Raw genomic sequence first — 25374 nt, forward strand, 5'->3', positions numbered from 1 at the left:
GTTAAACTGTTGTCCGGTCTATTTTTTGAAAGCCTCCAGAAATGGAGCACCCAAAACCCCTGGAGGGGAAGATACGAAGGCTTCCTGAAGACCCAAAGACCCCCCCCCCTTTACAACACCATGGAAGTGACGAAGACGACCGTCAAGTCGGTGCCACAGCTGATTTCAACGAAGATTTTGCAAATCGTGTTGTCCCGATTCCACACACTTGTTCTGAGATTCCCTCTACTACTACGTGGGTAAATTTCGGGGTGCAGAGAGTCTCGATGAAAGGCGGGGGGGGATTAGGGGGGGGTAAAGGACCTGATGACGTGGTGGTTCTCAGATCAGCCGCCGAACAACCGAATCGAGGCTGTTTCGGTTCGCAGCTTTGCCGTCTTCCTTTTCGCAACTCGAAAAAGGTCCTTCGTGAGTTGAGTAAAGAAACTTGGGGGGCTCCTTTGCAATTTAAACTAAACTCCCCTTCATTTAACGACACCCCCAATCAGGAAGAACTTCCTCTTTTGTGGGGTTTTTTTTTTTTTTTTGATTTGTCAATCAATTCGACGCCTAAAGGTCGCTTCCAGGCGGTCAGCCCACGGGACGAACGGGGAACCTCTCTGCTCTGGGTGTTTCCTAGGTGAGTTTCCGGATTCTGCGGTTCTGCCGGTCGATACTCATGGTGGCCCGGTCCACGGAGGAGGTGATGGCATCGAGGCTTTCGTCCTGCCGCTCCAGCTCCGTTTCGCTCTCCAAGGCCAGGCACTTCAGCCTCCGAAGGATCTGGCAAGGGAAGAGAGGTGGTTGTTGCAACTGGAGGCCCAAGGAGGGAAGCCCAGCCCCTTCGGCCTGGCTGGCGGTCGGGGATGCTGCCCGGAAGGGTCTTGTGTGGCACGGGCAGCCCTCAACTCACGACCAGTATCAGGGCTGGAGGTTTGGTCACTGAGTCGAGGCAGCCATGTCAGCAGACTCGGGAGCGTAAGGAAGAGGAAGGGAGAGAAATCGGCTTCCTCAATTTCACCTCAGCCCCAGCGAGTTTGGGAGATGCTTGGAAGGGTAGCTGGGAGTCTGAGTTTATGCCAAGCTCCCTGACAGGAAGGAAGGGAGAGGCTGAGGGCGAAATGGGAGGAGGAGGAGAGGAAGAGGAAGAGGAGGAGGAGGAGGAGGAGGAAAAAGACTGTGGGGTCCTTGGTGCTCTCTGAACTTGGTGGTTTTCTTGCAGACGTTTCAGGACCCAACTAGGGAACATCATCAGTGCTGGAAGGGAGTGGGAGTTGTAGGGAGGAGAAGAAGAGGAGAAGGAGGAGGAGGAGGAGGAGGAGGAGGAAAAGGACTGAGGGGTCCTTGGTGCTCTCTGAACTTGGTTGTTTTCTAGCAGATGTTCTATTACCAAACTAGGTAACATCATCAGGGCTAGAGGGGAGAGGAGGAGGAGGAGGAGGAGGAGGAGGAGGATGAGGAGGAGACGACAATTGTGGGGCCCTCGGTGCTCTCTGAGTTTGGTGGTTTTTCTTGCAAACGTTTCAGGACCCAACTAGGGAACATCATCAGGGCTAGAGGGGAGGAGGAGGAGGAGGAGGAGGAGGAGGAGGAGGAGGAGGAGGAGGAGGAGGAGGAGGAGGAGGAGGAGGAGGAGGAGGAGGAAGAATGGTGGGTCATTGGTACTCTCTGAACTTGGTTCTTTGGTTGCAGACTTTTGATGACCCAACTAGGGAACATCATCAGTGCTGGAAGGGAGTGGGAGTTGTAGGGAGGAGAAGAAGAAGAGGAAAAGGAGGAGGGGGGGGGTGAGGAAAAGGACTGTGGGGTCTTTGGTGCCCTCTGAGTTTGGTTGTTTTCTTGCAGATGTTCTATTACCAAACTAGGGAACATCATCAGGGCTAGAGGGGAGAGGAGGAGGAGGAGGAGGAGGAGGAGGAGGAGGAGGAGGAGGAGGAGGAGGAGGAGGAGGAGGAGGAGGAGGAGGAGGAGGAGGAGACAATTGTGGGGCCCTCGGTGCTCTCTGAGTTTGGTGGTTTTTCTTGCAAACGTTTCAGGACCCAACTAGGGAACATCATCAGGGCTAGAGGGGAGGAGGAGGAGGAGGAGGAGGAGGAGGAGGAGGAGGAGGAGGAGGAGGAGGAGGAGGAGGAGGAGGAGGAGGAGGAGGAGGAGGAAGAATGGTGGGTCATTGGTACTCTCTGAACTTGGTTCTTTGGTTGCAGACTTTTGATGACCCAACTAGGTAACATCATCAGTGTTAGAAGGTTGGGGGAGGGGTTTCTCAGAGACAAGGAGGAGGGGGGGGAGGCTAGTAGCCAAACTCAGAAAGCACCAAGAAACACCACCCCCTCCATTTCAACCCTGAGCATAAATATTCCCTTCCAAAGAAAAGAAGGGAAGGGAGAATGAGGAGAATGAGAAAGCAGACATGGAGAAAGAGGAGGAACATGAAACAAGAAAGGAGAAGGAAGGGAGGTAGAGGGAGGGGGGGAAGGAGGGGAAGGAGGCAAGGGGAGACCACAGACATGGAGAAAGAGGAGGAGGAAATAGATAAGAAAGAGGGAAAATGAGAAGGAATGAAGTACAGAGAAAAGGAGTAGAATGAAGAGACGGGAGGAGGAGGAGGAGGAGGAGGAGATAAGACATGGAGAAAGAGTAAGAGAAGGAGACAGGCAGGAAAGAGGAGGAGAAGGAAGGAAAGAAGATGGAGGTACAGATAAAAGGAGGTGGAGAATGAAGGGGAGAAGGAGATGGAGAGTTAAACATGGAGGAAGAGGAGGAGGAAAAGGAGGATTCTGTGTGTGCGTGAGAGAGAGAAAGAGAGAGAGAGACAGAGAAAGAGAGAGAGAGGGAGAGGGAGGTGGATGGATGGGGGAAGGGGAGAGGGAGGGAGGAATGCAGAGTCTGCCCTTCTTTGCTTTCCACCTGCCAGCCCCAGACCACCCAGTTCCAGACCGACTGGCCCAGTACAGCCTCCCTCACAGCAGCTGCCCTTCACAAGTCTGGACAGAAACAACTGACCCATCAGTGGAGGATTGAGAGGAGGAGGAGGAGGAGGAGGAGAAGGAGGCCGCGGGAGGGGTGGGGAGGAGGAGTGGGGAAACCACCCTAAAATCTTGAGGTTTGCCCACCGCCTGCCAATCCTGCGGATGGGACCCAAAGCAGAGGAGGAGGAGGGGCTGGAGCCCCCCCCCCCCGTCCGCCCCCCGCAGGGCTCGGCTGCCAAATCTCCCCGCTTTCTCCAAACCACAGGATTTAAACTAATATTATCCTGCCTCCTCCCATCTTCGCTGACATGATGTCAGCCTCCGGGAGTCGCTAAGACGGGGGAGGGGGGGAGGAACCATCCGTGAAAACGAGCTGATTGACCCGCATCTTCTCCCCACATGCCCCCCCCCACCCACCCCAGGCAGATTAGGGAGCTCTGGATGGAGCCCAGATCCCGCGAAGGAGGAATTCCTTCCAGATCTCCCGAGAAAGTCTTGAAGGGGCCCTTGGTAGAAGCCGCTGCAAGGCCTCCGGGGCTGTACCCCCACCCCAAGAGGCGTGGGGAGGAAGGGGGAGGAAGCGCCTTCCCTCCCCCCCCCGTTGCCAACGTTTTCCGACCGACACGGATCCTTCTCCAGTAGCTCCTGAGCGCGTATGAGATGCACAATTATTCTGCGGTTAGAATCCTGGCCCACCCAGCCCCAGGGAAATCCCTCGGCCCACCCCTCTTTCTCTTGGGGTTGGATGTAGTTGAGCTGTTTTTTTGGGGGGGAGGGGGTGTTCCTTGCTGCTCTCTGAGCCTGGTGGTTCCCTTGCAGACGTCTCGTGACCCAACCGGGTAACATCAATCTGTGCTTGAAGGGAGTGTTGTGGAGAGGAGGAAGGGGGAGGAGGAGGGAGGAGGGAGGGGAAGGAAGAATGGGAGGGGAGAGAGAGAAGGGGAGAGGGAGGGGGAGGAAGGACTTTCTGGTACTCTCTGAGCTTGGCGATTCTCTTGCAGGCGTTTCGTGACCCAACTAGGTAACATCATCAGTGCTAGAAGGGAGAAGGAGGGCAGGGATTGGAGAAAGGGCTACTCAACTCTTCTAGCAATTGCTGTAATGCCTAGTTGGACCATGAAACGTCCTCAAGGGAAACAGCTAAGCTCAGAGACCTCCATCTCCACTTCCTCCTCCCCACGAAACCCCGCTCCCTCCTAGCCCTGATGCCGTTACCCAGTTGGGTCACGAAACGCCTGCAAGGAAACCAGGAAGCCGAGGGAGAGCATCTAGGATCCCAGAGATCCACCCTGAGCTACGAAGGTTCTCTTCTGTCCGTAGCCCATTTCTCCCTTCTATGCCTACACCTGAGTCCCTTTGACCGCCATGAGCTCCTCCTCCCCTGCCTCCTTCCTTCCCCTCCTTTGCTCCTTTGCCAATCCCAACCTCCTGCTCCCAGAGAGCTCCCCTCGACACAGGGGAGGAAGGGGAGGGAGGGAAGAAAAAGAAGAAGGAAGGAAGGAAGGAAGGAAGGAGAGGAAGAAAGAAAAAGACGGAAAGAAGAAGAAGAAGAAGAAAAGCAAGGAAGAAGAAGAAGAAGAAGAAGAAGAAGAAGAAGAAGAAGAAGAAGAAGAAGAAGAAGAAGAAAGGAAGGAAAGAAAAGAAGAAAGAAATGAGGAAACAAAGAAAAAGGACGGAAGGAAGGATGGATGGAAGAAAGGAGGGAAAGAAAGAAGGAAAGAAAGGAGAAGAAAGGAAGAAAAAGAAAGGAAGAAATGAGGAAACAAAGAAAAAGGACGGAAGGAAGGATGGATGGAAGAAAGGAGGGAAAGAAAGAAGGAAAGAAAGGAGAAGAAGAAAGGAAGAAAAAGAAAGGAAGAAATGAGGAAACAAAGAAAAAGGACGAAAGGAAGGATGGATGGAAAGAAGGAGAGAAAGAAAGAAGGAAAGGAGAAAAAGAAGAAAGGAAGAAAAAGGAAGAAATGAGGAAACAAAGAAAAAGTACGGAAGAAAGGATGGATGGAAGGAAAGAAAGAAGAAAAGAAAAAAGAAAGAAAGAAAGAAAGAAAAAGAAAGAAAGGAAGGAAGGAAGGAAGGAAGGAAGGAAGGAAGGAAGGAAGGAAGGAAGGAAGGAAGGGGAAGGAAAGGTCTGAGTGGGTTGGGTAGACAGACAGACAAATAGATGATGCACCTGATAAATATAGCTGATGGATGGATGGAAGAAAGAAAGAAAGAAAGAAAGAAAGAAAGAAAGAAAGAAAGAAAGAAAGAAAGAAAGAAAGAAAGAAAGAAAGAAAGAAAGAAAGAAAGAAAGAAAGAAAGAAAGAAAGAAACTGCTGAATGGAAAAGGACTTCTATCTAATCAATCTCAGCCGTAAATCCTACCTGGCGGATTTCCTGCGTTTCACTCTGGGAGACAACCTGCTTCTCCTTCTGCAGCTGAGCCTGGTGCTGCTCCGGGTGGTCTCCGCTCCCTCGAGAGGAGGAGGAGGAGGAGGAGGAGGAGGCTGTTGCTCCGGCCTGAACTAGGCTTCCCACAAACCCAGTGGCTGCAAGAAGAGAGGTGAGGGGGAGAGGGGGGGGGATATCAGAAAGGCCCACAAAACGGCAGAGCTGATCTATTGCCCCATCCCTGGCCTCATCTGCTGGCAGGGGAGTTTGCACAGGTAGTCCTCACTTTATGACCGCAACTGGGACCAGAATGTCTCTGGTGGAACAAGGGGGTGGCCAAGAGGGCTGTGCCCGATTTAATGACTGCTTTTGCTATGGTTGTTAAGTGGACCATTAAGTAAATGATCTGAACTCATCTCTCTTGCCGCTGTTAAGTGAGTCACTGAAATTGTTCAGTGAATCACACCGGATATGACCTCTTTTGGCCACTGTTGTTAAGCGGATCACTGCAGTTGTTAATTGAAAACACGATTGTTAATCGGATTCTGGCTTGTTACATACACCTGCCGGTTACAAAGCAGCTAAATTTTGACCATGTGACCCTGGGGGTGTGTGTGATGTGATGGTCGTAAGCGTGAGGACTGTTGCTAAGTGACCCTTTTTCAGTGCCGTCATAACTTCGAACAGTCACTAAACGAATGGTTGTGCGTTGAGGAATTCTGGGAGTTGAAGTCTACACATCTGAAAGCAGCCACGGCAGAGAAAGGCTGGCTTTACAGATAATCCTCAACTTATGACCGGTCACTTAATGACCATTAGAAATTATGACAGACCGCTCCAACTGTCACTGCCCCCATAGGTCACAGGGCCCCATTTCTTTTGCATCCCACAATCAGATTTTTTTTTTTCTTGCTGAAAACAGGCATTTCTTTCCAGTTTGGGGCAAAACAGTTGGTTCGCTTAATGACTGGAACATTCGCTTAATGACTGCTGCAAAAACAAAGCATAAAATCAGGTCCTTCACACAAATGGCCCGAGGCATGACCTTCATGAGTCAAATGGCCCGAGGCATGACCTTCATGAGGCATGACCTTCATGAGATGGGAAGGTTCCCAATACGGTCGTAAATCGAGGACAACGGTTCGTCTCAGGTAACAAAAGTTGTAACACGCATCAGCAGAGATCTTAATTCCTCAACCTGACGATGGACACACAGCCACACAGTGACAACCGCCATGCTCCAACGCAACAAGGGTTCCCCACTTACGCCCACAATTTCCATCACTAAGTCAAGATGGTCGTTAAGTGAGTTTGGCCCCATTTTACGAGATTTCCTGCCACAGTTAAGGGAATCAATGCAGTTTTTACATTACAGGTACTCCTCGAGTTACGACCAGATTTCCTTCACTGAGCAAGGCAGTAGCTAAATTTGTGCTTCGCCCCATCTTATGACCTTTCTTGCCACAGTCATTAAGTGAATCTCTGCAGTTAGTCACGCAGACGTTAAGCGAATCTGGCTTCCCCGTTGACTTTCCTGGTCAGGCTACAAAAGAGGATCACGTGAGACACCCCCAAAGGACTCTGCAACCGTCATAAATATGAAGTGGTTACCTAGCATCTGAATATCGATCATGTGACCATGGGGATGCTGCAACGGTCGTAAGTGTGAGGAACGGTCATAAGTCACTTTTTATACTGCCGTCGTAACTTCAATCCCTAAACAGTAAACTGTGCTTAAATTGTATGCGTTCTTATTATTTTGTGTGTGTGATTCCCTCTTCGGCCAATAAATAAAATAAGATACACAGTAATTAAATCAAGATTTAGTAAACCTCTTCATATCTTGGGCGGCACCCCGGTCGAATCGTCGCTAAAAGAACTGTCGTAACCCGAGGACGACCTGTGCTGCTGCTGTTGAGTTGAAAGGGTCGCTAAATGAGCAGTCGTAAGTCAAGGGACTTTGCCGTGTGGAGCTCTCTTGGCCGAGACACTCCGCCAGTCGTCGTCCCCCCCCACAACCACCACCCCCCCCCCCGTGGCCGGGGTCTCTGCTGGAACAGGATATGCCGGGCTGAGGCGGGGAGGGGGGCGAGGGGGGTTGGAAAGAGCCCACTTTAGAGGAAGCTGTCCCTGCCCCGAAGAAGCTCGACACCCCCCTCCTCCCGCCACCCCCCCTCTACACCGCGACAGCTGCCGGGCTCTGGGCCAGAAACCAGTCCGAAGAGCCGAGGCTGGCTCAGATTTTGGAGGCCCCGTGCCAGAAAGACTGGCTGGGTGTCAGCTCGGGATTGTGTTACTTCATGGAAAAGGCAGACACAAAAGCTGCGGCTAAAAATACAACACTCCCCCTCCCTTCAAATCCTCCTCTTCCTCCCCCCCCACCACCCGCCCAGGAGTTAATTACCACAGGCTCTTAATCCCTGCCCCCCCCCCTGTCCCTGGAGTTAACTCGGTTCTCGGGGCCAGCCGTTGGCTACCAGGGAGACATTGATGGCGGTCTAAATTGAACGGCGTTCACAATACCGCCAGCCAAGCGGTGCAGGTGCCGCCGCCACCGCCTTGCCAGGTAGACTCGCGACTGTCGGTTTAGGGAGTGTCCGAAGTTACAAACCCCCCCCCCAACAACAAAAAGGGACTTACGACCGTGTCATTTCCCCGTAGTCGCGTAATCAAAATTCAGAGTCTTGGCAACTGGCATGTACTTACGGCGGTTGCAACATCCCGGGCTAACGTGATCCCCTTCTGCGACTTTCGGGCGAGCGAAGTCAATGGGGAAGCCAGGTTTGCTTAACGACCGCGTCATTGGCTTAGCAACCGCAGCAACCCGCTTAACAAATGTGGCGAGAAAGGTTGTAAAATGGAACAAGACAGTCCCTGAAAAACTGTCTTGCTTCGCAATGAAAACTTTGGATTTGATTGTGGCCATAAAGTCGAGGAAGTCCTGAACAGGCAGTCCTTGACTTACAACAGTTTGCTTAGTGACAAGATTGGAAAAAGTGACTTAATGACCAATTTTCACACTTATGACAGTCGCAATATCCCGATGGTCACGTCATCAAAATTCAGGCGGTTGGGGATTGGTTCATATTTATGACGGTCATAGTGTCCCGGGGTCACGCGATCCCCTTTTGCAACCGTATGACGGGCAACATCAATGGGGAAACCAGATTCATTTAACAACTGTGCCCCTAACTTAATAACCGCAGAGATTCACTTAATGACTGTGGCAGGAAAGGTTGCGAAACGGGGCAGAAACTCACTTAGCAATTGTTTTTGCTTAGGAATGGAAATTCGGGGCTCGATTGTGGTCGTAAGTCGAGGACTACCTTCAATACTTACGACCGGTCGCTTAGCGAGCATTCAAAGTCATGACGGGCGTCTCTCGAAAGATAATGTATTTCTGGAGTTTGGCAAAGACACATACATACCCCGTAGCCAATTTCATTACTGCAGATTCAGTGAATGAACATGGGGATTCACTTAACAACCAGTGGGGAAAACCCGCCATAAAATCGGGTCAATCGGTTTCTCTATGCCGGGATGGGGATGGGTCTTCCTTTAAGCCACCTTAAAGTTCTTGGGGGAAAGGTAGTTAATTAAAAGAGGGGGGCCCAAACCTGACCCCTTTAAGACTTGTGGACTTCAACTCCCAGAATTCTCCAGCCAGCTATGTTATGCTGGCTGGAGAATTCTGGGAGTTGAAGTCCCCAAGTCTTAAAGGGGCCAAGTTTGCTGCCTGGAGAATTCTGGGAGTTGAAGTCCACGTGTCTTAAAGGGGCCAAGTTTGCTGCCTGGAGAATTCTGGGAGTTGAAGTCCCCAAGTCTTAAAGGGGCCAAGTTTGCTGCCTGGAGAATTCTGGGAGTTGAAGTCCACGTGTCTTAAAGGGGCCAAGTTTGCTGCCTGGAGAATTCTGGGAGTTGAAGTCCACGTGTCTTAAAGGGGCCAAGTTTGCTGGCTGGAGAATTCTGGGAGTTGAAGTCCACAAGTCTTAAAGGGGCCAAGTTTGCTGCCTGGAGAATTCTGGGAGTTGAAGTCCACATGTCTTAAAGGGGCCAAGTTTGCTGCCTGGAGAATTCTGGGAGTTGAAGTCCATATGTCTTAAAGGGGCCAAGTTTGCTGCCTGGAGAATTCTGGGAGTTGAAGTCCACGTGTCTTAAAGGGGCCAAGTTTGGGAACCCCTCTAGTAGAAGACAAACCAGACTCTTCAACCAGCAGGGAGTCTGGCCAAGATAGAACCTGGTTTAAGCCTCCTCCTTCTTTCAAGAGGTTTAATGACGGTGTTTCCCAGCTGATATTGTGGGAGAGGGGGGGGGGGTGTCTCTTTTTTTGGAGCGATGTTCACAAGTCAGCAGCAGCCCTTGGTCTGATTCCAAATTCTGGCCTCGAATTAAATCTGAGGCTCCCCCCCCACGGCTAAGCAGGAAGAATTTACACCTGTGGTGTCTTTCTCCCTGCAAGGTCCCGTTGAAAAGCCTCTACTGGAGCTGGCTTGGGGGGGGGGGGTGAGAGTGGCCCAGAAATGGGGGGGGGGGGAATTAAATCAAATTTGCCAGCTTGAAACCCCCCCCCCCATCCTCACCTTTTTAGAAAAACAAGATATATTACTACTGAAAAAGCTGAGGAGATACTGACTGGATAGCTTGCCTATCCGTCTGTCTACCTACACACACACACATATAAAATGTTTGTGTGTGTGTGTGTGTCTGTGTGTGTGTCTGTGTCTGTGTGTCTGTGTGTGCACACTATCTACCGGTATCTATCTATCATTTATCTTTCTCTAGCCCTTTCTCTCTCTCTCTCTTCCTCCCTCTCTCTCTTTCTCTCACTCTCTTCCTCCTTCCCTCTTTCTCTCTTCCTCCCTCTCTCTCACTTTCTCTTCCTCCCTCTTTCTCTCTTCCTCCCTCTCTCTTTCTCTCACTTTCTCTTCCTCCTTCTTTCTCCCACTCTCTTCCTTTTTCGCTTTCTCTCCCCTCTTTCTCTCTTCCTCCCCCCTCTCTTTCTCTCTCTCTCTTCCTTCCCCCTCTTTCTCTCACTCTCTTCCTTTCTCTCTCTTCCTCCCCTCTCATTCTCTCACTCTCTCTTCCTCCCCCCTCACTTTCTCTTTCTTCCCTCTTTTTTCCCTCTCTGTCTCTTCCTCTTTCTCTCTCTCTTTCTCTCACTTTCTCTTTCTCCCCCTTTCTCTCTTCCTCCCTCTCTCTTTTTCTTTTTTCTCCCTCTCTTCCTCCCTCTCTCTTTCTCTTCCTCCCTCTTTCTCTTCCTCTCCCCCTCTCTCTTTCTTTGTCTCTCTTCCTCCCACCCTCTCTCTATCACCTCTATCTATCTATCTATCTATCTATCTATCTATCTATCTATCTATCTATCTATCTATCTATCTATCATCTATCCATCCACATGCATATATAATTACCTCTCTAACTCTCTCTGTATCTCTCTATCCACCCATCTACATGCATGCATGCATGTATACATACATACATACACATACAGTAGTCCTCAACTTACAACCATCTGTTAAGTGACCATTCAAGACTACAACAGCATTGAAAGGAATGAACCTATGACCGTTTTTCACACTTCATGACCGTTGCTTCATCCCCGTGGGTCATGTGATCAAAATCCAGATGGATTTTGGAAACCGACTCCTATTTATGACGGTCGCAGTGACCTGGGGGGGGGGGGGGTCACGTGGTCCCCTTTTGCCACCCTCCCACAAGCAAAGTCGACGGAGAAGCCAGATCCGCTTAACAAGAGTGCGACTAACTTAACAACTGCAGTGATTTGCTTGACAAAAAAGGTCATAAAATGTTGCAAAAACTCACTTAACAACCATGTCACCTAGCAACAGAGGTTTTTGGGCTCATCTGTGGTCGTAAGTCAAGGACTACGGGTACCTGTCCACTGAATGATCAGGTGCAGTGCTTTGTCGCCACCTAGTGGCCAACAAGCCAACATCTAACCCAGTGTTTCTCAACCTTGGCAACTTGAAGATGTCCGGACTTCAACTCCCAGAATTCCCCAGCCAGCATTCGCTGGCTGGGGAATTCTGGGAGTTGAAGTCCGGTCATCTTCAAGTTGCCAAGGTTGAGAAACACTGATCTAAACATTCTTGATAGATTGATGTTACTGATGTTTGTGACTTAAAAGGCAGAAAGAAAGGACACCTATTGGGAGTCCTATCGGTTGTGAATGCAAACCATTTTATGCACCGCAAGGAGCAGCTGGAAAAGACTCGCCAAGGAAATTATTCCTAATAACTGCCATGGTCAAATCGTGAATTTAACCAGGATGAACGAAACCGACCAGTTGTTCCGGCCTTTCAGGAGCTAAATTAGCATTTTACCACCTGGTGCCCATGAGTCCTTCATTTAAAAATGAACTATAGCTATTCCGGGCACCGAATTTCAGGAACTCAACCAAACCAAAGTGCGTCCTAATCTTTAATTTAATTCAATTTAATCAGAGGGTGCAGCAGAAACGCAGTTTTTGGTTAATGGCCGGCTTGTTTTAAAGGCTTGAAACCTCTTTCGTTTTTTTTAAGCATGGCAGACCAGAAATTGCTTTCCCCCCCACCCTACATTTTTATAGAATTTGGAAAATATGTTGGAAGGCAAGATAAGAAAGGAAGGACTGAAATTAATTTTTAAAAATTGCAATTTATGGCCCGAAATTTGGGCCAACTGCACCCCCATAGCAAACAACCATCACCACCCCGTTCGCTTAACAACCACCGAAAAGAATGTCATTAAAACAATCCTGGCCACGTGGTGACCTGCTTTACGACTGCCGTGGTTTATAACCGTAAATGGGCAGGCTCAATTAAGGCCGTTGTGTTAAGGGCTAACAGCAGCTTTTCCTTTTGTTTCAGCAATTGTCTCGTAGCAGGAGAGAAGTAAGGTTTTAGCTGCTCCAAATACAGATGCCCACCACTGACCCCCCACCCCCACTCCCACCAGGGACAACCACAAGGTAAATCAATATCCAAAGATTTTTGTCGAAAGAATAAACAAGGCATCCTAGGGAAGATAACCCCCGTCACGCTTCTTTCAGCTGTGTGATGCTCTTACAACTTTGGCCTAAAGATATTTGAATACAGAGAGGTCTTCTAGTCCAACCCCCTGCCTAGGTAGGAAACCCTATACCATTTCAGACAAATGGCTCTCCAACATCTTCTTAAAGACTTCTAGTGTTGGGGCATTCACAACTTCTGGAGGCAACTTCTGTTCCACTGGTTGATTGTCCTCACTGTCAGGAAATTTCTTAATTTCTCTCCTTGATTAGTTTCCACCCATTATTCCTTGTCTGGCCTATGGGTGCTTTGGAGAATAGCTTGACCCCCTCTTCTCTGTGGCAGCCCCTCAAATATTGGATCACTGCTATCCTGTCTCCTCTGGTCCTTCTCTTCACTAGACCTACCCAGTTCCTGCAACCGTCCTTCGTATGTTTTAGCCTCCAGCCCCCTAATCCTCTTTGTTGCTCTTCTCTGCACTCTTTCTAGAGTCTCTGTATTGTGCTGTCCACAACTGGATGCAAATATTCCAAGAGCAATATACAGCAGTAAGCCCTTGATATTTTTTTCCTCCCTCTCTCTCTCTTCCTCCCTCTCTCTCTCTTTCTCTCACTTTCTCTTTCTCTTCCTCCCCCTTGGCAATATTTCTGTTGCTAAGTGGGACAATTGTTAAGTGAGGCTCGCCCCATTTTGCCACCTTTCCTGCCACAGTTGCTAAGTGACTTGCTGTGGTGGTTAAGTTAGCGACGGCAATCTAGCAAGAAGGGCTAGGCTGGAGGCTGGTGGTTGCGTTTCTCCAAAATTTAGCCTTGTCGGTTTTTTTTTAATACAATAGCAATAGCAATAGCAGTTAGACTTATATAACGCTTCATGGGGCTTTCAGCCCTCTCTAAGCGGTTTACAGAGTCAGCATATTGCCCCCAACAACAATCCGGGTTCTCATTTTACCCACCTCGGAAGGATGGAAGGCTGAGTCAACCCTGAGCCGGTGAGATTTGAACAGCCGAACTGCAGTCAGCTGAAGTAGCCTGCAGTGCTGCATTTAACCACTGCGCCACCTCGGCTCAACTCAGAATGGCCACTAGGTGGCGATCAATGACCACGCCTGATCCACCAGTCTATAAGTTGACATGTATAACCACTTATATGAGCCCTAAATTTCCATTGCTAAGTGAGACAGTCATTAAGTGAGTTTTTTTATGAGTTAAGCGAGTTATATTTCACGTTCAACTGTACGGGTAGTCCTCTGAATACGAATAGAATTGAGACCCAAATTTCTGTTGCCAGTTGAAACAGTCGTTAAGTGAGCCTTGCCCCATTTTACGACCTTTCCTGACAGAGTGAATCCCTGCAGTTGTTAAGTCATTCGCACAACTGTTAAGTGAATCTGGCTTCCCCCTTGGCTTCGCTTGCCAGAAGGTCGCAAATGGGGATCAAGTGCCCAAGAATGCTACGATTGTCATAACTATGAGTCAGTGGCCAAGCATCTGGATTTTGATCCTGTGACTGCTGGGATGTTGCAACCGTCAACTCATAAGGTTGCCACGGTGAGGAAAGGGGAGGGGGGAAGCGCATTCCACGCATATCTTCCGGCTGGAGTTGGATCTCAGATTACTACAGCAGGCTTGGGAGGTGTGCACCTCATTGGTGAATGTGATTCATGACACAGACTGAAGGGAGGGAGGAAACAGGGATAAAGCGCAGCCATAATTCAAATGAGGCTTGGATCTGACTGCAATGGGGTATTGCTGAAACGGTGCTCCTAATAAATGACTGAGGTGGCGCAGTGGTTAAATGCAGCACTGCAGGCTACTTCAGCTGACTGCAGTTCTGCAGTTCGGCTGTTCAAATCTCACCGGCTCAGGGTTGACTCAGCCTTCCATCCTTCTGAGGTGGGTGAAATGAGGACCCAGACTGTGGGGGCGATATGCTGACTCTGTAAACCGCTTAGAGAGGGCTGAAAGCCCTATGAAGCAGTATATAAGTCTAACTGCTATTGCTATTGCTATTGTTTCTCATTTGAAACTTGGCTCAAGGTTCATGAATCAATTAGGGCATCTTTCGGAAACCTGACAGCAAAGCTCAGTGTGAAAAACGGTCTTAAGTCCCTTTTTTCAGAGCCATTGTAACCTTGAACAGACACTAAACAAATGGATGTAAATCCAGGCCTACTTAATACTTCTCGTGATCTGGATGGAGGCTATAGAGCCGAGGTGGCGCAGTGGTTAGGGTGCAGTACTGCAGGCCACTTCAGCTGACTGTTATCTGCAGTTCAGCGGTTCTAATCTCACCGGCTCAAGGTTGACTCAGCCTTCCATCCTTCCGAGGTGGGTGAAATGAGGACCCAGATTGTTGTTGGGGGGCAATATGCTGGCTCTGTAAACCGCTTAGAGAGGGCTGAAAGCCCCATGAAGCGGTATATAAGTCTAACTGCTATTGCTATTGCTATCAGTATCTCCATGTAGGATCAGCGGCTTTCACTTATTTCTGCTACTACGCCCCGCAAGTGCACCTCAGCCTCAAAAGGACCGCATAGAGCCGGGGCGGGTGGCAGGTCCAGACGCGACCTCCACTACCTGTTCGCTGGAAGTGGCTAAATACCACCTCTGCATAGCATCGCATTGGCCTTTTTGGCTGCTGCAGCACACGGATGGCTCACACCTGCTTCTTCCTTCCGCTATTATTTCTGAAATTTCGAACTACCCCGGGGGGGGGGGGGTGTGTCCTTCCTCCCCTCCCCTCTTACCTGCTTGCCAAATGGAGGGCCCCGCCTCCTCCGGAGAAGACGCCCTCTTAGCCCGTGCCAGCGCCAAAGCGTCCTCCGAGAACTGGATCTTCTTGTTGAACTGCACCTCCAGGAACGGGATGGCTTCAGGCATCTTTGCCGACAGCAGCCGGTAGCAGATATCTGGTTTGCCGATAAACCTCTGGCGGACGCAGATTTCGTAAGGGCTCTGGACCCTCACGTCGTCCACCTCCCTCTTGTCGAACCAGTGCAGCAGCTGGGAATTGGCGTCGCAGATCCTCAGTCCGGAGACTAAGAGGGTGAGGCTGCCCGGCTTGACGTGAGCATCGGTCCGTTCGGTGATGATAACTGGGATATGCATGATGACGCCATCTTTGTTTTTGGAGGGGGAAGCCGTGGGGTTCTCCTTCGCCTTCCCCGCTTCGGACACGGCCCTGGGGAGCTTCCCACCGAAAGGCCACCAAGATGGAGACTCGAGTTCGGACAACAACCTGGAAGGGGAAGGGGAGGTCAGAAATACAGGCAGTCCTCGGCTTACGACCATTCTTTTTGTCTTCGAACTTACAATGGCACCAAAAAAAGCAATAGGGACGTTGCAGTGCCCCTACGGCCACGTGATCAAAATTCAGACACGGGCAATTGTATTTACGACGGTCGCAGTGTCGCGGGAATCATGCGATCCCTTTTGCGACCTTCTGATAAGCAAAGTCCAGGGGGGGACGCAGATTCACTTAACAACCATGCTAACTTATTTCAGCCCTCTCAGGGATTTGCTTAAACAATTGAGACAAAGAAAAGTTGTAAAAATGGGGCAAAAAACCAACTTGAAAGATGTCTCACTTAGCAACGGAAAGTTTGGGCTCAATTGTGGGTCATAAGCTGAGGACCTCCTGTACAGATCGTCCTTTACCCTCGCCTACAGTTGAGGCCAACATTTCTCGCGGAGAAGACCTCCGGGTGTTCTCCTAGGCCCCTGCCAACTCCATGACCCACCACCCTGGGGACGACCCGATCCCGCGCCCATCGCGATCGGAACCCGCGGGGTGTCGCCGTACCTGTCTGCCACATCCATCTCTGACTCGATCTTGTCCAGGCCTTTTATGATGTTATCGAACTGTTCGCCCTGGTGCTCCAGGACCTTGGCGGTATCTTCCAGGCGCTTCTCCGATCCCGTCAGTAAGCCGGTCAATTCTTTGCCCTTGGACGTCTGGACGCAGGCCATCTGTGGCCTGGCACCGCCGGGCGACAGGAGTTGTTCTCTCCAAAAATGCTCCAGCACGTTGAAGATGACGTTTCGGTTGGGCTGAAGGGAGCTGAACCAATGCTTGGTGTTGCTCTCTAAAAGGGTGAGGGAACTGAAGATTAAGGCGGACGATTCCTTCTTGATCTCGCTGATGGAGGAAAGGGGAAAGCTGGCCAGGATCTCTCCGGATTTGTCCGCCTTAAACTTGACCGAAACCGGCGTCAGCAGCAGTTTTCCGGGAACCCACTGCTTCCCCGAGTTGAGATAATAGGAGCAAGACCAAGCATGGATGTGGATGTTGTCCTCCATGATCTTATTTCTGGGTTCCGCTTCCTCAAAGAAACAATTGACACCTTCCAAAAATAAAAGTACATTATGCAATCAACGATTAGTAATTAACACACGGTTCATTCACCTTTCACAAGCCTTATGACAAATACAGGTAAAGGTTCCTCTTGCACATAAGTGCTAGTCGTTCCTGACTCTAGGGGGCGGTGCGCATCACCGTTTCAAAGCCGAAGAGCCAGCGCTGTCCGAAGACGTCTCCGTGGTCATGTGGCCGGCATGACTCAACACCGAAGGCGCACGGAACGCTGTTCCTTTCCCACCAAAGGTGGTTCCTATTTTTCTACCTGCATTTTTTTTACGTGCTTTCGAACTGCTAGGTTGGCAGAAGCTGGAAAAAGTCACGGGAGCTCACTCCATTATGGGGGCTAGGAATTCGAACCGCTGAACTGCTGACCTTTCTGATCGACAAGCTCAGCGTCTTAGCCCCTGAGCCACCGCATCCCTCTTATGACAAATACTTGTGTTCAAAACATTGAAGATGGTCTAGTGAGAATCTTACTCAGGGCTGTCCATTCTTGGCAACTTTCAATTCCCTGTGAACTTCAATTCCCAGAATCCTCATGCGTGGGCCGGCTAGGGGATTCTGGGAATTGAAGGCCACAGGTCCAAGGAACGGACGTTACTGCTTTAAAACCTTGAAATGTGAACTTCTGAACCCCAAATCTTGAGCTTTGAAAAATCTGAAGCTGCGTTCTTCTGAATTAACTGTTGGGTTTACTAGTCCTCAACATGTAGTCCTCAACTTACAACCATTTGTTTAATGGCCGTTCAATTTTGTTTTAATATAAAAAAAAGTGGATTATGTCCAGTTCTCACACTTATGACCGCTGCAGCATCCACACAGTCACGGGGGTCAAACTTGACAAAGCATCCTGGGGTTGGGCGATTTGCAACGTTCCTCAGCAGCTTCTGGCAAGCAAAGACAAATTCTATTAGTCCCATGGAACTAAATCCCAGGCACAATCAAATATTCCCTTTTCTCAACTGCCACCCTTACAAGAAAAATAAATAAATACAAGGACATGCAAATTCTTTTAAAATAGACCAGTTCTATTTTGTTATTGCCACGCGCTAAAGATGCACCCTGTCAACTTAAAAGCAACGAAAGCAAACACAGGTTCTTCAGCCTCGCTCATTGTGCGGACTTCAACTCCCAGAATTCCCCAGCCAGCCAGTTTCTGACCAAGAAGTCGGTTCGCTTAATAAAGTAAATAGTCATTAAAATAGTCATAAAATCAAGTCCAGTAAAATAGTCATAAAATCAAGTCCAGTAAAATAGTCATAAAATCAAGTCCAGTCACATAGCGACTCACTTAATGAACGCATCGCTTAGTGACAGAAAATCTGGCCTCAACCATGATCATTAGTGGAGGACCAACTATAACTTCGGATACATCAACGTATGCAAAAAGAGATGGATTCACACGTGCATATTTGTTTCTTGACGACTGCAAATCAGCTGATCGCGTAGAAGAGACTCTACGGGCAGCCCTCCTTTAGCCACCCTAAACGGCACAGGCAACCTGGTCATTAAGTGAAGCAGTCGCTAAGTGAAACCGCAAAAGCCCTCTTTTGTGGGCCTGCCTTCTCTGTGGGAGCGCCTCCCCTCTGGAATGAGCTGCCCCCGGAGCTTCGTATAATTCCCCGACCTCCGGTCCTAAAAAGTTGGGCTTTTCCAGCAAGCCGGTCTGGGCTGAACAAAATAAAATAAATGGTTGATCATTGTTAATTTTAATCGATTTTTTTTTTTAATGTTATTGTTAATCCTAATTGGGTTTGTTTGGGATATTCTATTTAATTTTTTTTTTAACTTTTGCAATATGTGTTTTTTTTAATGTTGTACGCCGCCCTGAGTCCTTGGGAGAAGGGCGGCATATAAATCCAATAAACCAAACCAAACCATCAGCAATAACAGATGTTGGAATAACATTTAAGCATTCTGGACATGATTAGCTATCGGAATAAAAGCAATTAAAGGCGTTTGGGTTTTTCTGTTTGTTGGCTGTCTTTATTCTCCTCTACCCAACCGACTAAATATCTTGTCTTAATTAAACACAGCATTTTCCCCCATTTACCTGGACTGTTGGGTGTTTTCGATAGCTTAAAAATTCTTATCGGTTTCGAGGCTTTCTTGGAATCCCAACAAAAATTGCACAAAATTGTACAGATCAAAAAACAAACACACAAGGAGAAGGAGAGGAGGAAGGAAGTAGAGAAAGGAGGGAAGAAGGAAGGGAATGGAGAGGGGGGTGGTGGAAGGGAGAGAAAGAGAAGGAGAGATAGTAGGAAGGGAAGAGGAAGAGTGGAGGAGAGGCAAGGGAAGAAGAAAGAGGTAAGGAGAGATGGGTGGAAGGGAGAGAAAGAGAAGGAGAGAGGGCAGGAAGGGGAAGAGAGAGGGTAGGAGTAGGGGAGAGGTAAGGGAAGAAAGAAGGGGAAGGAGAAGAGGAAGGAAGGAAGTAGAGAAGGGAGGGAAAAAAGCAAGGGAAAATAAGGTGGTGTTACAACAGGTGCTAGGGATGGTAAACAAAGCAACCCAAACTGTATATTATAACCTTTTAAATGGAATAACAAAAGTATAAGAATGGCAAAGAAAAAGAATAACCATGTGAATGTATACCTATAATTGTATGTAAGAGAATAAATGACAGTAAGAATATAAAGCACAATAGAGGTAAAACAATATTTGGTTATAAATAGCTAAGTATAAATAACTATAGAATTGTACATAAAAAATGGATAACGAATAAGGAGACCATGAATGCAAGATAGAAATGTATAGAAGGAAAAACACTAACTGTAAAGAAACCGATTCGGAACTGCTGTATGATATACGATGGAACTTCTTGTTCCTAGGTTTGTTTTAAGTCTTGTGTTTGTTTTTGTGATGTGTTTGTGTTTAAAATAAAAATTAAACAAACAAACGAACACACAGGCAAAAAAGGGGGGGAGAGAAATCTATCACACTACATAAAATTCACTACACATCTAAAACTTACGAAATAGATATTTGGCAGTGGGAAAATGATAATCCAAAGCAGGCATTTGACTCTCCACAGCAGGAGAAAATGAACATCAAAGGAGGATGCTTGATATTATATATACCTATGTTGTTTTGCTCTTGTGATTCATTGTCCAAGTCACCCCATTTATCACCTGGCTAGTCATTTTCTCACATGACGAAATGGAGGAAATTATTATTGCTCAGGTATCACATGCTGACCACAGTCAACATCACATCAGGAAGCCAGGTATTACATCGGTACAGTAGTCCTTGGGTTATGACCACAGCTGAGCCCAAAATCTGTGTTGCTAAGTGAGACGTTTCAGCCCCCTTCACCACCTTTCTTGTCACAGGGGAATCACTGCAGTAGTTAAGCTCATCACACCGTTGTTAAGTGAATCTGGGCTTCCCCACTGACTCTGCTTGTCAGAAGGCTGCAAAAGGGGATCCCAGATGACTCCCCCAGGACACCACGAGCGTCATAAATACGAATCAGTTGCCAAGCGTCTGAATTTTGATCCCGAGACCTTGAGAATGGCTGCAAAGGTCGTTAAGTGTGGAAAAAGCCAGAAGTCACCCTTGTAACTGTAAATGGTCACTGTTCTAAGTCCAGGACTACCTGGTTATTTTTTTTCTTCTTCTAAATTTAATTTAAGATGCCTCCCGCCTCCATTATTCTCACAAATAATTCAAGTTGGCTTTCCCAGCAAGCCAGCCTGGCCTGAACAAAACAAAATAAATTATTGATCACTGTTAATTTTAATTCGAATTTTTTTTTTTTTTAAAAAGTCATTGTCAATTTTAATTTGGGATATTCTATTTAATTTTTTTTTAAACTTTTGTATTATGTGTTTCTTTTAATGTTGTACGCCGCCCTGAGTCCTTGGGAGAAGGGCGTCATATAAATCTAATAAACCTAAACCTAAATAATTCAAGGCAGCGAACGCATCCGACACAGCTTCCTCGTCCGATTTCCCCCCAAAACAACAGCCCTGCGAGGTAGGTTGGGCTGAGAAAGATTGATTGGGCAAAAGTCACTTTAGCTATCATGGCTAAGGCAGGACTTGAATTTTATCTCTGCAATTCTAGCCCAGGATTTTCCCCCTGGGACGACAACCCTGGTCTTGATGGAATTATAAAAGCTGTTTTCTCCGCTGCAAAGATGACGCAACCTTTCCAGCAGGGAATCAATAAATCACACATCGGACCAACAAACACACTTTATGAGTCCTTTCTTCCGGAAGCCTTCCAGGAACGGCCCGTGAAATAAAATATTAAAATATCGTAGTGTTTCCTTGTTTGCTCCGAAGCGGAGCACTTGGTGGCGGTGGCGGTGGCTGTTTTTAAAAACACATAATTTTAAATTATTCATGGCGAGGCAGCCAGGAAATGCAACCGAAGCACAAGCTGTACCGGCAGAGGAAGTCAAATTGCGATACACAGACGAAACAAGATCGTTAAAGGGGAAAACCTTTCAATTGTTAACCAGGAAGGTTCGGGGAGATTCCTGTCAATCCTCAAAAGCATCCTTAGACAGTCCTCGACGTTTCCGTCGCTAAGTGAGAAAGCTAAGTGAGCCTTGCCCCGTTTTACAACCTCTCTTTGCCGCAGTTGTTAAGGGAATCGCTCTGCAGTTGTTAAATTAGCGGCTTCCCCCACTGACTCCGGTTATCGGAGGCTCGCAAAAGGGGATCACATGACCCCGGGACGTTGCGACCGTCGTAAATATGAGTCAACTGCCAGGCGTCCGAATTTAGATGACCTGACCCTGGGGATGTTGCAATAGTCCTAAGTGTGAAAACTGGTCATGAGGCAAGGTGGCGCAGTGGTTAGCGTGCAGTACTGCAGGGCTACTTAGCAATAGCAGTTAGACTTATATACCGCTTCATAGGGCTTTCAGCCCTCTCTAAGCGGTTTACAGAGTCAGCATATCGCCCCCAACAACAATCCGGGTCCTCATTTTACCCACCTCGGGAGGATGGAAGGCTGAGTCAACCTTGAGCCGGTGAGATTTGAACAGCCGAACTGCAGAACTGCAGTCAGCTGAAGTAGCCTGCAGTGCTGCATTTAACCACTGCGCCACCTCGGCTCTACTTCTGCTGACTGCCAGCTGCCTGCAGTTTGGCAGTTCGAATCTCACCAGGCTCCAGGTTGACTCAGCCTTCTGAGGTGGGTAAAACGAGGAGCCAGATTTTGGGGGGCAAGAGGCCGACTCTGTAAATTGCTTAGAGGGGGCTGTAAAGCACTGTGAAATGGTATATAAGTCTGAGGTGCTATTGCTATGTCCCTTTCTTAAGAGCTGGGGTAACTTCAGTCATTAAACGGATGGTTGTAGAGGCAGAGAAAGGACCAGCCACATAGTAAATAGTGGCCAATGGGACAGAGAACACCCCCACCTCCTCTCTCTATGCATTTTGCTCCCTATCTCTCTATCTTATTAAAGTTTTATTTTAAATGATTGTTTTCCCATTAAAATATTTTTATTGTTTTAAATGTTTTACATTGCAATTTATTCAAATGCTCGTTAAGTCACCGGGGGGGGGGGTCGCCTTTGGCAGCATCCAAAATGTCCAGATTGATATAAGGTCTCCTGCTTGAGCAGGGGGGGTTAGACTAGAAGACCTCCGAGGTCCCAACTCTTGTTATTCTGTATTCTGCAAGATGGGCAGCATACCAGGTTGATAAAACAGATAAGATATAAGAGTAAAATCTCTATGGAGGTGTTAATTGCATTGAAAACGCAGAACCTGATCACAACTACACTAATAGCTTTACACTAATAGCTACAAATTATTTTTTGCAGGATGTCTAATCAAACCATCCATTTCGTATTTTGAACCCACTGGGCAAGAGTATTTACTTTTTCGCACTGTGGGGAATTAATCCTCGAGGTACAGCCATTCACTTAGTTGACTGTTCAAAGTTACAACAGCACCGAAAAAATGGGGCACTTATGACCACTGCAGCATCCCCATGGTCACCTGATCCAAATTCGGACGCTTGACAACTGGCTCATATTTCTGATGGTTGCAGTGTCCCAGGGTCACGTGATCTCCTTTTTTACATCTCCTTTTTGCAAACTTTTTAATACGAAAAGTCACTGGGGAAGTGAGAAATTTATTAAGTGAGTTTTGCTCCGTTTTACGACCTTTCTTGCCACAGTTGTTAAAGTGAATCCCTGCAGTTATTAAAGTTATTAATAACGCAGTGAAGAGAACCTGGCTTCCCCATTTGACTTTGTATGAAATAATTGCCCATTGCAGACAGTGGGTTCATTTAATGACAATGGCATCTGCTTAATGATAGCTGCATTCACTTTACAACCGACACATTTCCTAAAAAAATTGCTGCATTTAAAAAGTTGTAAAAGGAAGTTGGTCACATCTTGGTAGCAAGATCGCAAAAAGAGGATCGTGTGACACCCCCCACCCCCACCCCGGGATTCTGCAGTCGTCATAAATACGAACCAGTTGCCAAATGACAGAATCTTGATTGCATGACCATGGGGATGCTGTGATGGTTGTAAGGGTGAAAAACGGTCCTGTCACTTTATTTCAGTGGTGTTGTAACTTCGAATAGTCACTAAATGAACTGTTGTAAGTCAAGAACTACCTGTATCCATATTTTTTTGATGATGGCTTCATGATCTGAATAGAATAATAAAGAATAGAATAGGAATAGGATAGGATATAGAAAAGAGTAAATGGAATGAATAGAATAGAATATAGAATAGAATTAGAATAGAAGAATATAGAATAGAATAGAAAACAGGATAGAATAGAAAACAGAATAGAATAAAAAACAGAATAGAATAGAATTCAGAATAGAATAGAGAATATAGAATAGAATATAGAATGGAATACAGAATAGAATTCAGAATAGAGAATATAGAATAGAACAGAATAGAATAAGTGGAATGAAGGATGGAATAGGAATAGAATGGAATAAATGGAGCGAAGAATAGAATAGGAATAGAATACAGAAGAGAATTCAGAAGAGAATAGAAGAATATAGAATAGAGTAGAAAACAGAATAAATATAATGGAATTCAGAATAGAATTGGAAGAATATAAAATAGAATAGATGGAATGAAGAATAGAATAGAATAGATGGAATGAAGAATAGAATAGGAATAGAATAGAATACAGAATAGAATTCAGAATGGAATAGAGAATATAGAATAGAATAGAACAGAATAGAATAGAATAATGGAATGAAAAATGGAATAGGAATAGAATACAATGGAATAAAAAGAATGAAGAATAGAATAGAATAGAAGAATATAGAATAGAATATAGAATGGAATAGAACAGAATAGAATAGAATGGAATTCAGAATAGAATTGGAAGACTATAGAATAGAATAAATGGAATGAAGAATAGAATAGAAGGAATGAAGAATAGAATAGAATAGAATAGGAATAGAATAGAATACAGAATAGAATTCAGAATGGAATAGAGAATATAGAATAGAATAGAATAAGTGGAATGAAAAATGGAATAGGAATAGAATACAATGGAATAAAAAGAATGAAGAATAGAATAGAATAGAATAGAATAGAAGAATATAGAATAGAGTAAAAAACAGAATAGAATAGAATGGAATTCAGAATAGAATTGGAAGACTATAGAATAGAATAAATGGAATGAAGAATAGAACAGAATAGATGGAATGAAGAATAGAATAGAATAGAATAGGAATAGAATAGAATACAGAATAGAATTCAGAATGGAATATAGAATAGAATAGAATAGAATAAGTGGAATGAAAAATGGAATAGGAATAGAATACAATGGAATAAAAAGAATGAAGAATAGAATAGAATAGAAGAATATAGAATAGAGTAGAAAACAGAATAGAATAGAATGGAATTCAGAATAGAATTGGAAGACTATAGAATAGAATTCAGAAAAGAATAGAGAATATAGAATAAAATAATAACTTCATCGTCACTTCAAATGTAGACTAATCAACATGCACTAAAAGGAAATTTCGTGGCATGCAGCTCTTAAAGGTTCACCACCTTCAATACACACTGCATGGACATGACAGGATGAGTCAATAAATAAATAAGAACAGAATTATGCATTTATGCACACACACACAAAAGCCAGCTCTAGTTGGGGAGAAAAGGTCCCTGGTGGTTGCCATGGTCCCACACAGACAGACAGGCGTTGCAGGGGATCCACTTCATCTGGATCAGCTGTTCCTGCAACGGGGGTGGGGGGCGCTTCCCCTTCAAATAGGGAGGGGCAGGAGGGGGAGGGGGCAGCTGGGGAACCTCACTGCCCCCGCAACCACCAAGGACCCCCAGTTCGGACCCCCCCCGCCTTCCCCCACAAAGAAGGGGGCGAAGGCCTGGCCCTCTCCCCTCCCTCCCTCGCCTTCCCCGGCCCTCAGACTACAACTCCCGGCAGCCCTTGCGCCAGCCTGTCGAGGTCCCCACGGCGAGATATTGGGGAGGGGGCTTCCGCGGGGCAACGCCGACCCGCCCCCACGTCCCCAGGAACGGCCGCCGTGCCCACCGAGGCTCCTCACCGGTCGCTCGCGAAAGGCGGCGGTGAAAGAGCCGCGGTCAATCCGCCATTGCTCGAGTCTCCCCTGCTTTCTTTTTTTTTCCTCTCAGCCTCCGCCTCCTTCTCCTCCCTCCCGCAAACCCGGCGCTCCCTTTGATTGGGCTCCGGCGAGGGAAGTCGTGCGCATGCGCGGCT

At 47.2% G+C, this 25374-nt stretch overlaps 1 protein-coding gene across 1 annotated transcript; it reads right to left on the minus strand.

The window, feature by feature from the left end:
• Positions 1-263: 263 nt before the first annotated feature.
• Positions 264-25323, minus strand: SNAP47 (synaptosome associated protein 47). The gene is made up of 6 exons (XM_014058549.2): positions 25202-25323; positions 17479-17571; positions 16127-16667; positions 15072-15562; positions 5313-5476; positions 264-762 (listed from the first exon to the last, which is right to left on the minus strand). Exons 3-6 carry the CDS (start codon positions 16621-16623, stop codon positions 616-618), a joined length of 1299 nt encoding a protein of 432 aa, XP_013914024.2. The 5' UTR covers positions 16624-16667; positions 17479-17571; positions 25202-25323; the 3' UTR covers positions 264-615.
• Between the last annotated feature and the right edge of the window lie 51 nt (positions 25324-25374).

The sequence above is a fragment of the Thamnophis sirtalis genome, unplaced genomic scaffold (genome assembly GCF_051295495.1).
Source record: "Thamnophis sirtalis isolate CommonGarterSnake01/CBP01778 unplaced genomic scaffold, rThaSir2_p1.2 scaffold_4, whole genome shotgun sequence".
Lineage (NCBI taxonomy): Eukaryota > Metazoa > Chordata > Lepidosauria > Squamata > Natricidae > Thamnophis > Thamnophis sirtalis.